The following is a 16,124-nucleotide window of genomic DNA, read 5'->3' on the forward strand; positions in this document are numbered from 1 at the left end:
ACATTGGAGAAGGAAATGGCAACCCACTCCAGTGTTCTTGCCTGGAGAATCCCAGGGACGGGGAACCCTGGTGGGCTTCCGTCTATGGGGTCACAGAGTCGGACACGACTGAAGTGACTTAGCAGCAGCAGCAGCAGCAGGGGAGGGAAATAGGCATGGGGGGAGGCGGGGAAAGTACCTTGCGCAAGCGCAGATCGCCACTAGAGGGCCAGGCCAGAGGAAGGAAGGTTGAGGAAAGAAGCTAGCTGAACTTTCGCTCCGTCGTCAACCTCCGGCTAACGCGCAGGCGCACTTCCTCGGGACGAGGGTCAGACTGAAGAGGGCGGGCCTTGGAGTCGCGCAAGCGCAGTTTTGCGCCGGGCCGTCAAGATGTCGTTCCCCGAGTACAAGCCGTCGCGCTTGGCCAGCCTACCTGCTACCCTCGACCCAGCTGAATACGACATATCTTCTGAAACCCGGAGAGCACAGGCCGAGCGGTTGGCCATAAGATCCCGGCTTAAACGGGAATACCAGCTTCAGTACAACGACCCTAGTCGCCGAGGGGTTGTCGTGAGTGAGGGGCCAGTGGGTGGGAACCGAGGGGCCAGAGTCGGGACTGTCCCGTCTGACTGCTCAGCCCAGACCTGCAGGGGGACCAGGCAGCGGGTTGGTCACCATTGCCGAAGAATGTTTGAGACATAGGTCCTCTTCCAAGCCCAGAGAGCAGGCCGGTTCATTAGTCCTTTGACCTTGGGCAGAATGTTCGGTGGTAAAGAGGACGGATTCTGGATTCACACCTGGCTGGGTCTGAGTCTCGGCTTGATCACTTCCCGCCTGAGTGATCTTGAAAAAGTTGTTGAACTCTGCTGCTTAGCTTCGGTTTTCCTGTCAGAAAAATGGGGATAATATGGCACTTCCTATCTTATGAGGCTCTTAGGAGGATTAAACGAGATAAGGCAAGTGACCGGCAGGCACGGAGCCTGGCTTGTGATGAGTGCTCAGAAAATGTCGAGGGGAGAGAAGTGTATTTTTTTTTTTTTAAGCTGTTTCCCACTTTTCAGTTCACAGTTGAGGCAATACTGCTCTCTCCTGATGCGAATATAGTGATTTTTCAATTTGTATCTTTTAAAGACCCAAACAGGCTACAGCTTACTGAAGCTCTGCTCTTTGCAGTCAAACGCCAAGGCTCTAAGTACTGGGAAACTATATGACTTTTGTACAATATCCCTGACCCTTCTGAAACTTAGTTTTCTAATTTTCATTTATGGAAATGTAAGTACATTCTTTATAGATCCTTGTGAGGTTAAATGAGGTAGTCTGTAGAACACTTTTGGCACATAATACATGCCCAGTAAACTGAAAGGTATTATTATTTAAGAAGCATGCTTTTAGATAATTTTTGTACAAGAACTGTTTAAATATAATGTCAGATATGATATTAAAAAAAAAAAGACTTTTCCCAACAATTACATTGGTATTCTGTAGGAATTTTATGAAGTTATGCGGATTGAAGGGAATTTACAGTGTGCCAGGCACTATTGAAACTCTTTCTGAATGATACTCAGATGTCACAGCATTCAGAGAGTTGAACTTTATTACTGTCTCCATTTTACAGATGGGAAGGACAAGTACGTCATAGAGTGATATTAAGTAGCAAGTGATAGAGCAGGATTTGAACTGTAGTCTGTGTAACCCAAAGCATCTTCTTACGTTCGGCTATATTGTCTCCAGCCATAACCGCCTTCACTTGGAAGAAGGTGCAGAGAGAGACATTCATTATGTACATACTCATGCGCTTGGGTTTGGTATGCTAGATAGTAAGATGTAGTTTTAAAAAAAAGAGTCAGTCTCACTCAAAGTCTTTGAGTCAGACAGAGTTGAGATTTAAATTCCAGATTTTCACTTTTCCAGTTCTGTGACCCAGAGCGGTTATAGTTTTGCCATGTAAAACAGGTTTTACACCAGCCTCGTTGGTTGTTAAGTAAATGGGTGTGTGCTCAGTCATATCCCACTTTGCGACCCCATGGACTGTAGCCCGCCCGCCAAGCTCCTCTGTCCATGGAATTTTCCAGGCAAGAATATTGGAGTGGGTTGCCCTTTTTTACTCTAGGGAATCTTCTCGACCTGGGGTTTGAACCCGCATCTCTTGTGTCTCCTGCCTTGGCAGGCAGATTCTTTACCATTGTGCCACCTGTGAAGCCCTTAAATAAATGAATGCCTGACTGTTATATATTGAGCAGTACATGGAAATTCTTTGCCTGATCTTTTAAGAATGATTTATTTAGTGAATAAGTAATTGCTTAGAATCTGTTACATGCCAGACCCTCTTATAGATACTGTAGTGACAGTGGAGAACAAACAGGCGAAGACTCCTGTCCTCATAAAGCTTTGTTTCCAGAGGGAAGACAAGACATAAGTTGAAAAATTAAATTGTTTAGTGTGTTAGGTAGTTGGTAAGTTATGAGAAGAAAAATAAAGCAAGGAAGGGGGGATTAGGGGTGGGTGTGGAGAAGGGACAGAGAGCAGCTATAATTTTAGAAAGGCTCAGGAAAGGCCTCGCTTAGAAGGTGACATGAAAGATTTCAGAAAACTGAGGTGAGGGAGCTAGCCACTCAGCTCTCTGGGAAGGTAGCATTCTAGTAGAGGGGACAGCAAGTACAAGGGTCCTGAGACAAGAGTGTGCCTCGTTAATCTCCCAAATACTGAAGAGACTTGTGATTAACATAGAGAAAGGTGAGGGCAAAGTAGGAAGAGATGAGATGGGAAAGGTGCCTGGAACTAGATCACACCAGGTCTCATAGGTCACTGAAAGGACTTTTATGAGTCGGATGTCCCATAATCAGAACTTGTATTTTAACATCTCTGGTTGCTTAGTTGAAAAGAGACTATTGGAGAGCAAAAATAGGAGCAGGGAGACTAGGACTTTTTTGCAGTATTCTAATTTCTTAGTTGATGGTGGCTTCAAGGGTGGTGGCAGTGAAGTTGGTAAGACATGATCCATTCTGGTTATGTATTGAAAGTAGAGCCAGCCAGGTTAGCTGGTAGATTGGATATGTGGTGTAAGAGAAGGAGAGGGCTCAAGGATAACTCTCAAGTTTTTGACTGAAGTGAAGAATGAAGTTGCAGTTTTCCAGGATATGGAAGAGTGTGAAAGGATCAGGGATGGAGGTGGAATGGCATGTTGGGAAATCAGTTTGGGATTCATCACATTTGGCATCACATTTGCCGGTTAAACTTCCCTGGTGGTGCAGGTGGTAAAGCATCTGCCTACAATGCGGGAGACCCGGGTTTGATCCCTGGGTCGGGAAAATCCCCTGGAGAAGGAAATGGCAACCCACTCCAATACTCTTGCCTGGAAAATCCCATGGACGGAGGAGCATGGTAGGCTACAGTCCACGGGGTCACAAAGAGTCGGACACGACTGAGCGACTTCACTTTCTTTTACTTTTTACTCTTCTTTTGCCGGTTAAACAACATGTCAGCCTTGAGCAGGGAGTGCGATATTATGTCTCCTGTTCAGGCTAGAGGTCTAGGGCTGGAGTCATACTTTTGGGGAGTCATCTGCCTATAGGACAGGGAGGCCTAGCGTGCTGCAGTCCATGGAGTCGCAGAGTCGGACGCGACTGAGCGACTAAACTGAATTGCCTATGGGTGGATATTTAAAGCCATGTGACTAGAGATTATCAAGGGAGTGAATGTAGATAGGAAAGACCCACGGGTCTGAGGTCCACCCTTAAGAGATTGGAGGAAGTAGAAAGGGAGTGAAAGAGACTAAGGGAATAGCCAGAGAGGAGAAAAGCCAAGCTGGTGTGTGCCCTGAAAGGGATAGATATAAGAATAGACAGATGTTTTGTCCTTTCAGGTATAGAACTCACACGTCCCATTGAACCTGTATCTTGAGTCTTCACCTTCTTTACTGTCTGTGCAAACAGTTTCATTTAAAATGTTACCATGGGAGACTTCCCTTGTGGTACAGTGGTAAAGAATCCACCTTCCAACGCAGGGCCCCTGAGTTTGATCCCTCGTTGGGGAACTAAGAACCCACATGCTGCCAGTTAACTAAGCCCTCACATCACAACTACTTTTTTAAACCAAGACGATCTGATTATTTTTCTTTAACAACTTTATCCTTTCAAAAAACTACTTTAATAGTGTGAAATGTAATAATTTTGCTCTTAAAAATACCAGCCAAGGCAGCTCAAAAAACTTAAGTTCATAGTTAGCCTACCTCAGTCTTCATCCTTCTTGCAATTTATTTGTAGCCTGGAGAGATTGGCGTGAGTGTAGCATTAGAAAGGGTCCTGGAAACAAAGTTGACAGAACGATAGAGCATATGAAATCTGTTTGTCTTCATTGGAAATACTGTGTGGTTCTGTTGGTCATATTTCAAGAAAGGCAGTGAAGCCAGAAACAATCCAGAAAAAAAATAGAAAAAAAAGGATTAAAAAAAAAGTGCCTTCTCTGCTTAAAATGATTAGGATTCTTAAATCAATAGAAAGCTGAAGGATAATATGAGTGTTTCAAATTTGAACAGGATCATCACGAAATTAGTCAACAAATGCTAGAAATGTGTGATCTTCTCTGAAGCTATGTAGGAATATTTGGGATATACCCTTAACTGTAGTGGAGAAGAAAGGGTGTCTCCTGTGCTCTAGAACAAAAGTTCTGGTGAGATTGCTTCTCAGTGTAGAACTTCATTTCCTGTATCTTTTGTTTTCATTCATTTTAGGAAGATCCTGCCTTGGTTCGTTGGACCTACGCAAGATCAGCAAATGTCTATCCCAATTTCAGACCCAATACCAAGACCTCCCTCTTAGGAGCTCTGTTTGGATTTGGGCCCCTCATCTTCTGGTATTATGTTTTCAAAACTGACAGAGTAAGTACTTGGACCTTGTGTTTGGCGACTGTGTGATAGGTTCCTACTGTGCTAGCTGCAGCTGTCTCTCACTCGATAATTCCCGTCTTGGCTTTCTACTCCTCCTCCTTACCTTTCCTTTATCCTCTCCTTCCTTTATCCCTTTCCAGCTGAATTAAAAACCGAAGTTTCATTCACATGTTTAGTTTTATCGCTTTGTCATTTCAACTCATGTAGAAATATTCCCTCTTAAAAACCACAGTTGTTTCTTGGCCTTTCAAATTTAACATTAGTGGCTGCTCTAGAATTTAAAATAATGAACTGGTCCCTTTAACTATCTAAGACGCTCATGGAACAGTCTTCCTGGTGTATCCTAGATGAGGTAAGAAGTTGTGTGTATGTGTTTGCGCGTGTGCACTCAGTTGTGTCCAGCTCTTTGCAATTCCATGGACTGCAGCCCACGAAGCTCCTCTGTTCATGGAATTTTCCAGGCAAGAATACTGGAGTGGGTTGCTAGTTCTTCTCCAGGGGATCTTCCTGACCCAGGGATTGAATCTATGTCTCTTGTGTCTCTAACATTGGTAGGTGGATTCTTTACCACTGCACCACCTGTGTATATTAAGCAAGAGGATACAGAAATAAAAAGTTAATTGCTTTTTTCTCATTAGATGTGCAGAAGTTAAGATTTTCCATTCTGATTAACCTTTAGATGTTTTTAAAGAGATATTTATTGGGTTACATATTAGCAGAATACATGTATCACTTCATATGGTCCCTATCTGCTCCGCATGAATTTCAGTTTTATTGGTCACATTGTGTGAGTTAATGTTAAACCATTGATATTCCAACAATAGAGTAGCAGAAGCAGCCTGTGGTGTGGATCACTGCCATCAGAGGCCTGGGTATGTGATTGATTGCATAGAAAGCCAACCTTATCTTTGACACTAGACCAGTCTGATACTAGATCCCCAACCCGAGCTCGCAGGCCTCATGTTGCCATCTACACTGGAGCCCACCAATGTGTTAATAGCTCTGCCTTAAACTGGTCAGTCCACTCTCCTGTTACAGTGTATATATTTTCATTATCTGATAAATTATTGCTTAACAGAATGGTAGGCCACACTTACCAGAAGGTATATGCCTTTTTCTTTCAGTGGGGTATTTGGTGGGGTAATACAGATATTTTTCAATAGGAGTGTTTTCTTAATATCCCTTTATTTCTTCAGATTATTGCTTCCTCAGTCATACTGTGCAGACTTTAGACAATAGAGATTGGAATTAGGTTTGGAGTGTTTCTTCTTGTTTTTCAGAGTTATACCATGAATTGTGCCAGAATGCATTGTTTTTAATGTACTTTTTTTTTCTGTTTGTGCAGGATAGGAAAGAAAAACTTATCCAGGAAGGAAAATTGGATCGAACATTTAACATCTCATATTAAGTCTGACAATGATGTCTATATGTACTATTGTTTAAATAAATCAATTAATCATTAAAATAAATAGTTTTTCCTTCTTAATATTACTTGGATTCAGCAAACATTTGATGAACATTGTAGAATCCCACTTTGTAAGAATTCACAGTTTAATGAAGAAACAGATTTATGTTCATTCATTCAGTCATTTAGCAAATGAGTGTCTGCTATAAGCCAGGCATTGTGCTACGTGCTGAGAATATAGCAGTCAGTAGGACAAACTTAGGCTCTGTGCTTAGGAGTACACACTCTGACAAGTGTTTATTCAACAGTTATTAGATGAGTGCTTATTATGTATCTGGTACTATTTAAGACCTAAGCTCTTGTCTGGCTCCAGCCCCAGTCATAAATGCAGTAGAAGAGTTACAACCTTGTGGTTTAAAAAAAAATAGTGATTCAGGAAAGTGATGTAGGCAAGCTGATGAAGAAGCAGTTCTGTCTAGGAAGATGGCATTTGATCTCGGCTCTGAAGATCACAGGGGCTGACAGAGCAAAACAGGAGCACAAAAGGGTGAGGTGTGTTGGGTTTGGCTAGACTGGGGACCACTGTTAGAAGACAGGGAGCGTGGAGGACATGCTGAAGAGCAGAAGTAAAATGATACAGAGCATGGTCTTTGGAAGTCAGATCTGGGCTAGAATCTTAGCTTGAGCTTAGCAGTTGGAATCCCAGGCCTCCACATCCTCATCCATAGCATGGAGATAGTAATGCCTACTACCTCATATGATGAAAATGAAGTAACAGAGTATTGCTCAGTAAAAGTTGCCCCATGCTTTGTAGTTCAGTCTTGAAACAATGGATGACAATTTCATCTATGAGAACAAAGTAAAATCAAATGTTGTAGGGGGAACAGCATGCTCTATGGGACTGGCTTACATGAGTATATTGGTTTTAGCTTTCAAAGCATATTTACAACTATTCTCTCGTTTGATCCTTATATGAACTTGGAATACCCCCAAAATGCAGAGCCCGAGAGAGAAGCTTGTACAGATTTTTTATGTTAGGAAGTGATCTGAGAGAACGAGGGACAGACTTTGAGTGAAACAGGGATTGAGGAAAAACCCATGCTCTTGGTCTGAGGGTAACGGGCTTAATTCTAGGGGCTTTCTCAGGAGCACTGTGGAATGGACACAGGATTTTTCCTGAGACATGAAAAGTGAATATATTCTACACACTCCTCTCTCTCTTGGTCCAGGGTTGTCTCATGCAGTTAATTCTCTTGTGCTGCCAGGTGTGAGCAAGCCTCAAGACGGGCTGACTGGGTTCTTAAAGGCATCTCATCTCATGGAGGATGAAGGAAGGTTAGGGCAGAAAGCAGGTGACATGCTGTGCAGCTGAGGTGAAGTATTGTCATACCTGTAGGCAGCTGAGAGCTGCAGCAGCAATTGGAGTAAAAAGATGGGTCAAGCAGAATTGAAGCAGGCACAAGAGGCATAGGATTTCCTCATCCACTCTTCGAACAGCTTGGCTTTGCACACACTGAATCTCATTCAGAGGGGTGGTTAGGTACAATGTCACAGGAAGACTAGTGGAACAAGCTGCTGTCCACAATTGAGACTGGTTGAGGCTAGCTGATAGTCATCATTTCCCCTAACATGCTCTCTGGATTTCCCTTCTCTTTTCATCACTTGAGCAGATTTAGGTTGCTTGCCTGAGTCACCAGGATTTTATTTCCAAAGGCCAAAACCTTAGTTACTCTAGCATCATCAGATGTTTGATGCAGCAGCTGCCTGTTTACACTTCTCACGGAGCGTGAAAGCATGAAGATGAGCCAGTGAATCCCTTGGGAGCCAGGGTTATCCCTTTCTGCCCCCACTGTGTAACGGCAACCCTAGTTCCTTGTAATCAAGGTCATTTAGTGCTGCCAGTATAAATAGTCTTTTTTTTTTCCCTCTTATCTACTGCTTCCGAAGTACAAGAAACCCCAGATGGCCAGGAGTTAGTAATGACTTCAAATTAAAGTGAAATCCTGTTAACATTAGTTCTATGATTTATAATAAGTATGTATTCAGTCTTTGTTTCTGGCACAGAACTCCTAAAACCCTTGGGATTTCCTAAGTGCGATAACAGAAAAAGGTGTCTTATGTTAATAAGGTGAATTTTGAACCACACCTAAGGATGGGGGCTGGCTGTTTGGAACTTTCAGTTGCACCCCTGACCTCCTTAGCTTTATATCCCTGCTCTGCCACTTCCTGGTTAAGTGACATGGAATATATTTAAATTCTGTTTCCTTATCTTTAAAATGGATAAATAGTAAAACATTTTTATTAAACTCATTCTATGAGTTATAAAATATTTAGAACAGTGGCACACATTCAGGTCTTGGTGAGTGTTAACTATTATTATCATTATAACTATTAAATTATGAGTTTAAAACTATATTCTAAGCCTAGTTAATGAAAATGTTTTACTTTGCATTTCATTTATAAAATATAACTTCATATCTCTGTCCATGGAATTCTCCAGGTGAGAATACTGGAGTGTATTGCCATTTCCTTCTCTAGGGGATCTTTCTGACCCAGTGATCGAACCTGAGTCTCCCATGTTCCAGGCAGTCTTTACCATCTGAGTCACCAGGGAAGCCCATAATATTGAAGTATAACTTCATATATTTTTGTCTATTTATGTTTATTTTGTTATTTGCTTGCTCAGATCCACTGCCAAATTTTTCTGATGTAAAATGTCTTCTTAGTGATTTAAGATTTAGACAGGTGAGGGTATTAATCTTCAATTATACCAATCTTTTTTTTTCTGCTGAGAGTTATTCTAATACACCTTAGTTACAGGAAAAACATTTACAGTAAGACTTCCCTGGTGGTACAGTGGATAAGAATCTGCCTGCCAATGCAGGGGATACATGTTCAATCCCCGGTCCAGGAAGATTTCCATGTGCTGCGGAGCAACTAAACTCACACGCCACAATCACTGAGCCTTTGTGTCTAGAGCCTGTATTCCACGACCAGAGAAGCCACTGCAATGCACTGCAATGAAAAGTAGCCCCCGATCACCACACCCAAAGAAAGCCTGCATGCACAGCAACGAAGACCTAGCACAACCAATAATGAATAATTAAGAAGGCAGTGTCCAAAATGACATAGGCAGAAGTTTTTAAACAATTTTTTAATATTGAGAATTACTCAAGAACGTGTTCTTATCATTATAAACTGCTCCAAATCACACTCAGAAGTTGTCACCTTATGTGAGCATTCAGTGCTGCCACGTGTTTGACTGATGCCACTAGCCCTGGGCACTGGGCATAGAAGCCTGCACTGGTAAGCTGCCTCTGTTAGCCCAGGAACTCAAGTTTGTTACAAATACAGCCACTGGAAAGAGTTCCTCAAGGCCACTGCTTTTTCCCATCGCTTGCTCCTGAATCCAGGGCATGGGAGTGGCTGAGCTTAGGTTATGTGGGTGAGTTCTAGTTGCAAGGGAGACTGAAAAAGCAAACATGTAGTATGTTCAGCTCTAAAGCAGTTCTAAAGCAGTGGAAGCCTTTGAAGGTGTTAAGTAGGAGTAAGCTTATTGAATTTGCACTCCTGAAAGATCATTCTGGATCCTGGAGGAATATCTTGGGGTAACAGAGGCTGGAGGATGACCAGTACCAGGCTGTTGTAAGACTTTAGGCCAGAAATCGTTTTCAATTTTTGAGATAGTTTTCAGTGCAGAATAAAGCAGCCCATTCCCAATCCCAGGATGACTCACTTAGATGTGAACCTGTCGAAAGCTTTATGAGATTCTAAATATATTATCTCTATTAGTTCCCCTTTATGCTCATGCATGAGGAGCCAGTTTTCTTAATAACTCCTTATCCTTGTATGACATCCCTTCTTCTCTCTGGAACAATATTGCTTCTCTAACAGCCTGGTTTGGAGAAGGCAATGGCAAGCCACTCCAGTACTCTTGCCTAGAAAACCCCATGGATGGAGGAGCCTGGTAGGCTGCAGTCCGTGGGGTCGCTAAGGGTCGGACACAACTGAGTGACTTCACTTTCACTTTTCACTTTCACACGTTGGAGAAGGAAATGGCAACCCACTCCAGTGTTCTTGCCTGGAGAATCCCAGGGACAGCGGAGCCTGGTCGGCTGCCGTCTATGGGGTCACACAGAGTCGGACATGACTGAAGTGACTTAGCAGCAGCAGCAACAGCCTGGTTTGTTTAAGGACTATGTTTTTTTACCCTTTATTCTGGATCCATCCTGAAGAAAAAGATTATTCATGTTCTGATCAAAATCCCGTTGGGTTCAGCCCCTGATTTATTTTTCTTCTTTCTCATTCCTGGAACACAATCTTCTCATAACTTTGGGGAAAATACAGGGTATTGATTATCTCTATATTCTTCAGGATCATTAATGGGGTATTTGAGGAGATTAGAGTTCTGAACAAGAATCTGTCTTCTGATTTACTTGACTTTGTATAATATGCAAAATAGATAGCCAGTAGAAATTTGCTGTATGACACAGGGAACCCAAAGCTGGTGCCCTATGACGACTTAGAGGGGTGGAATGGAGAGGGAAGTGGGAAGAAGGTTTAAGAGGGAGGGGGCATATGTATACCTATGGCTGATTCTTGCTGATGTATGGCAGAAACCACCACAAGATGACACTACCCTTATGGCAGAAAGTGAAGAGGAACTAAAAAGCCTCTTGATGAAAGTGAAAGAGGAGAGTGAAAAGGTTGGCTTGAAGCTCAACATTCAGAAAACAAAGATCATGGCATCTGGTCCCATCACTTCATGGGAAATGGAAAAACAGTGGAAACAGTATCAGACTTTATTTTTTTTGGGCTCCAAAATCACTGCGGATGCTGATTGCAGCCATGAAATTAAAAGACGCTTACTCCTTGGAAGGAAAGTTATGACCAACCTTGATAGTATATTAAAAAGCAGAGACATCACTTTGCCAACCAAGGTCCGTCTAGTCAAGGCAATGGTTTTTCCCGTGGTCATGTATGGATGTGAGAGTTGGACTGTGAAGAAAGCTGATCGCCGAAGAATTGATACTTTTGAACTGTGGTGTTGGAGAAGACTCTTGAGAGTCCCTTGTACCGCAAGGAGATCCAACCAGTCCATTCTAAGGGAGATTGATCCTGGGTGTTCATTGGAAGGACTGATGCTAAAGCTGAAACTGCAATACTTTGGCCACCTCATGCGACGAGTTGACTCACTGGAAAAGACTCTGATGCTGGGAAAGGTTGGGGGCAGGAGGAATAGGGGACGACCGAGAATGAGATGGCTGGATGGCATCACCGACTCTGTGGACATGAATTTGAGTGAAATCCGGGAGTTGGTGATGGACAGGGAGGCCTGGCGTGCTGTGATTCATGGGGTCACGGAGAGTCGGACACGACTGAGCGACTGAACTGAACTGAATCCTCCAATTAAAAAAATAAAGAATTTGTCTTAATCAAATGTGTGATTTAAAAATATGAACGCATTTTAAAATTAGTAAAAATATAATCCTACAAATACATTTTAAGATTCTGAATTTCCAAAGCTTTCATTGCCACTTTCTACCTTTGTGTGGACAAATAGGATTTTATGATGTTTCTATTATAGGACCCATTTGTCCCTATCACTATGACTGTAATATATCGAACAATTCCCTCTTTGGCTGCCTTGTTTACTGCCATTTCTCTAGCTACGCTAGAGATGACCCCTTCTGCTGACACCCACTGTGGCCTGGAGGGACACTGAGCAGTATCATCACATGGGGACCATCAGCCCTAGAAGACTCAGCGATCTTATGGCCAAGTTTCAGGATTTATAAGTTTAAAGTCAAGCTGAAAGTCTGACATTTGATCTCTGAATACCCCTGGAGACAGATGGCTGGTATAACATGAGATTTCTTGAACAAACTTGTACTAGAGTTCAAATTTATTTCTCCTATAATCACAAGGAGCTATCACCTTATCATTGTAGGGTCAATTCTTTACCACCAATCACATTTAAATCATTCCTCTTATTTAATAATTAGGCTCTGGAAAAATCTTGGGGATGTGGAAAAAAGGCAACTTGATTAAGGTTGCTCCAGAAATCAACACAGGAGGGACTCAAGGACTGCAATCTGATAGACAATTGTGGGTAGGAGGAAAAGGTGGGAGATGGGACTTCTTATGAAACTACATTTGCACAGTTAAACACTTTTTTCTACTTACGTTATATGTTTCACATGAATTAAATTTTTCTAAAGAGGGTTTTATTCTTTATGTGAGATGGAGACAGTATCAAAGAGTAGTATTTTATATGGAGTAGCTTGGATGAAGGTAGATGGAGGTGGAGGGTTTCAGTAACCCCAGTGCCACGTCTTAGAAGCTGTAAGGGCAGCTTCTGCTCCAAAATCATGCCCGGTAGGAGTGGTCCAGAAGCAGCTTGGTCCCACCAGGGACTTTAGGAGGAGAGACAAATGCCAGACCACAAGGAGAAGGGGCTGCTGTTTGGTCTTCAGGTTCTAGAGATGGTTGGTTTCCTGGAGGCAGTGGGATGGAGGAGCCTATGTCCTGTTAAATTCTAGTAGAACACTCACCATCAAGTCCCCTCTGTGTCGATCATATATCAATACTTATCGAGCCACAGTCATTTACTAAGCACTGAGGATACTAGTATAAAGATACAGCTTCTTCTTGGAGGGACTCAGAGAACAATTATAGCAGCCAACACTTATTAAACTTTTACTTGTGTTCCAGGCACTAAGATAAAGTAAGGGCTTTACATATCTCCCAACATACCTTAAAAATCATCACTAAAACGATACCTTAAATCTCATCATGAGATTTTGAGAGGTTAAACAATTTGCTCAAGTCCTCTAGCTAATAAGGACTAAGACAGAACTGAAATCTTGGCAACCTGACTTCAGAGGGCAATTTTTAACCATTCTTTGAAAGGGATAAAGATAAATATTATGAGAAGCCCAATACGAAGAAAGGACACCCAGTCCAGCCTGGAGGGATTAATAGATGGTGCCTTCAAGAGCAGGGACCCTCATGTGCACTTTCTTAATTTTTCTAGCACATTCACAGGTACACAGAATGTTAGAACTGGAAGGACTGTTAAAGATCTGCTAGTCTCACAGCCTAACTCTATAGGAAAGGTTTGGATAGGAACAACAACTTGTCCAATTCTTCAAGAACCCTGCTTAAAAAACTGTTGTTCATTACTGATGGGAATGCGAAATGATACAGTCACTTCAGCAGTTCATCAGTTAGTTTCCTACAAAATAAACATACTTTTACCATATGATCCAGCAACCATACTCCTTGTCATTAGCGAAAAGAGTTGAAAACTTAGGCCTACTCAGAAACCTGCATATGGATGTTTATAGATGCTTAATTCATAATGGTCATAATCTGGAAGCAACTAAGGGAAGGAAGAATAGGCAAAGAATTTAAGGCAGTGAAACTACTCTGTTCAGTTCAGTTCAGTTCAGTCGCTCAGTTATGTCCGACTCTTTGTGAACCCATGAATCACAGCACGCCAGGCCTCCCTGTCCATCACCAACTCCTGGAGTTCACTCAAACTCATGTCCATCGAGTCGGTGATGCCATCCAGCCATCTCATTCTCTGTAGTCCCCTTCTCCTCCTGCCCCCAATCCCTCCCAGCATCAGAGTCTTTTCCAGTGAGTCAACTCTTCGCATGAGGTGGCTAAAGTATTGGAGCTTCAGCTTCAGCATCAGTCATTCCAATGAACAACCAGGATTGATCTCCTTTAGAATGGACTGGTTGGATCTCCTTGCAGTCCAAGGGACTCTCAAGAGTCTTCTCCAACACCACAGTTCAAAAGCATCAATTCTTTGGCGTTCAGCTTTCTTCACAGTCCAACTCTCACGTCCATACATGACCACTGGAAAAACCATAGCTTTGACTAGATGGACCTTTGTTGGCAAAGTAATGTCTCTGCTTTTGTAGGACACTATAAAGATGGATATATCATTATGCATTTGTTCAAACCCATAGACTGTACAATGCCAAGAGTGAACCCTAAAGTAAACTGTGGGCTTTTGGTGATGATGTGTCAATGTAAGTTCATCAGTTATAACAACTATACCGCTCTGGTGGGGGATGTTGATAATGGGGAGGGCTATGCATAACTGAGGGTAGAGGGTATTGGGAAATCTCTGTACCTTTAATAAGGATGTATTTGGAGAGAAATCAGGCAGATATTTGGAGCATTTTCTGTGTAAAGCAAGTCTCTCTTCTTGGAGCTTGAACATGAAAATATCTGATTCAAAACCAATACCTCTCATGTTATTCTTGCTGAATTCCCATTAAAAGGTATCCATGCAGGCATCAACTCTTACTCATAAACACTAACTCTCCTTCCTTTTCTTCTAATAGAACCCTGGTTTTTTTATGAGGCTGGTGGAAGTCGCTTTATCTCAGAGAAAGTGGGTGTGATCCCACTCCAGGGGATGAACCTGGATTGGTCTAAGGGCGGATGTGTAACCCCGTTCTGAACCTAAGACATAAGAAAAATATACTAGGGAGGGCTTTCTTTCCTCCATAAAACACATTTCCCAAAGAGAAATCCTTCTGTCCCCTTACCCTTTTGCTTTCCTCCCTTCCTCTGACCTAGAAAATGGAAGTGAGGTGAAGATAAGACATATCCAAGAATCAGTTAAGATCAGTTCAATTCAATCTCTCAGTTGTATCTGATTCTTTGTGATCCCATGGACTGCAGCACACCAGGCCTCCCTCTCCATCACCAACTCCCGGAGCTTGTTGCCTCATGCCCATCGGGTCGGTGATGCCATCCAACCGTCTCATCCTCTGTTGTTTCCTTCTCTTCCTGCCTTCAATCTTTCCCAGCATCAGGTTCTTTTTCAATGACTCAGTTCTTTGTATCAGGTGGCCAAAGTATTGGAGCTTCAGCATCAGTCCTTCCAATAAATATGCAGGACTTATTTCCTTTAGGATTGACTGGTTTGATCTCCTTGCAGTCCAAGGGACTCTCAGGAGTCTTCTCCAACACCACTATTTGATTTGGAATCAGCCTGTTGTTCCATGTCCAGTTCTAACTGTTGCTTCTTGACCTGCATACAGATTTCTCAGGAGGCAGGTAAGGTGGTCTGGTAATCCCATCTCTTTACAGTTTTCCACAGTTTGTTGTGACCACACAGTCAAAGGCTTAACGTAGTCAATAAAACAGAAGTAGATGTTTTTCTGGAACTCTCTTGCTTTCTCGATGATCCAAAGGATGTTGGCAATTTGATTTCTGGTTCATCTGCCTTTTCTAAATCCAGCTTGAACATCCAGAAGTTCACGGTTCACGTACTGTTGAAGCCTGGCTTGGAGAATTTTAAGCATTACTTTGCTAGCATGTGAGATGAGTGCAATTGTAAGGTAGTTTGAACATTCTTTGCTATTGCCTTTCTTTGGGGATGGAATGCAATATTTATGAATAGTAGAGCAGAAAACCAGAATGAACTTGGCTCCCAACTAACTTCGTGTTATGATTGTCCTTGTCCTGACCTGCCAACCTCAGACCTCTTTTATGAGATAAAGTCTTAGTTGTTAAACTAATGTTCAGTTCAGTTCATTTCAGTCACTCAGTCGTGTCCGACTCTTTGCGACCCCATGAATCACAGCATGCCAGGCCTCCCTGTCCATCACGAACTCCCGGAGTTCACTCAAACTCATGTCCATCGAGTTGTTGATGCCATCCAGCCATCTCATTCTGTCGTCCCCTTCTCCTCCCGCCCCCAAACTTTCCCAGCTTCAGAGTCTTTTCCAGTGAGTCAACTCGTCACATGAGGTAGCCAAAGTATTGGAGTTTCAGCTTCAACATTAGTCCTTCCAATGAACACCCAGGATTGATCTCCTTTAGAAT

General features: G+C 42.6%; 1 protein-coding gene across 1 annotated transcript; it reads left to right on the forward strand.

The window, feature by feature from the left end:
• Nucleotides 1-327: 327 nt before the first annotated feature.
• Nucleotides 328-6,333, forward strand: NDUFB4 (NADH:ubiquinone oxidoreductase subunit B4). Its single transcript, XM_055435322.2, has 3 exons — nucleotides 328-549; nucleotides 4,709-4,855; nucleotides 6,210-6,333. Exons 1-3 carry the CDS (start codon nucleotides 370-372, stop codon nucleotides 6,270-6,272), a joined length of 390 nt encoding a protein of 129 aa, XP_055291297.1. The 5' UTR covers nucleotides 328-369; the 3' UTR covers nucleotides 6,273-6,333.
• Nucleotides 6,334-16,124: the final 9,791 nt, after the last annotated feature.

The sequence above is a fragment of the Moschus berezovskii genome, chromosome 1 (assembly GCF_049115385.1).
Source record: "Moschus berezovskii isolate FMDL1 chromosome 1, NW_MosBer_1.0, whole genome shotgun sequence".
In the NCBI taxonomy this organism is placed as follows: Eukaryota; Metazoa; Chordata; class Mammalia; order Artiodactyla; family Moschidae; genus Moschus; species Moschus berezovskii.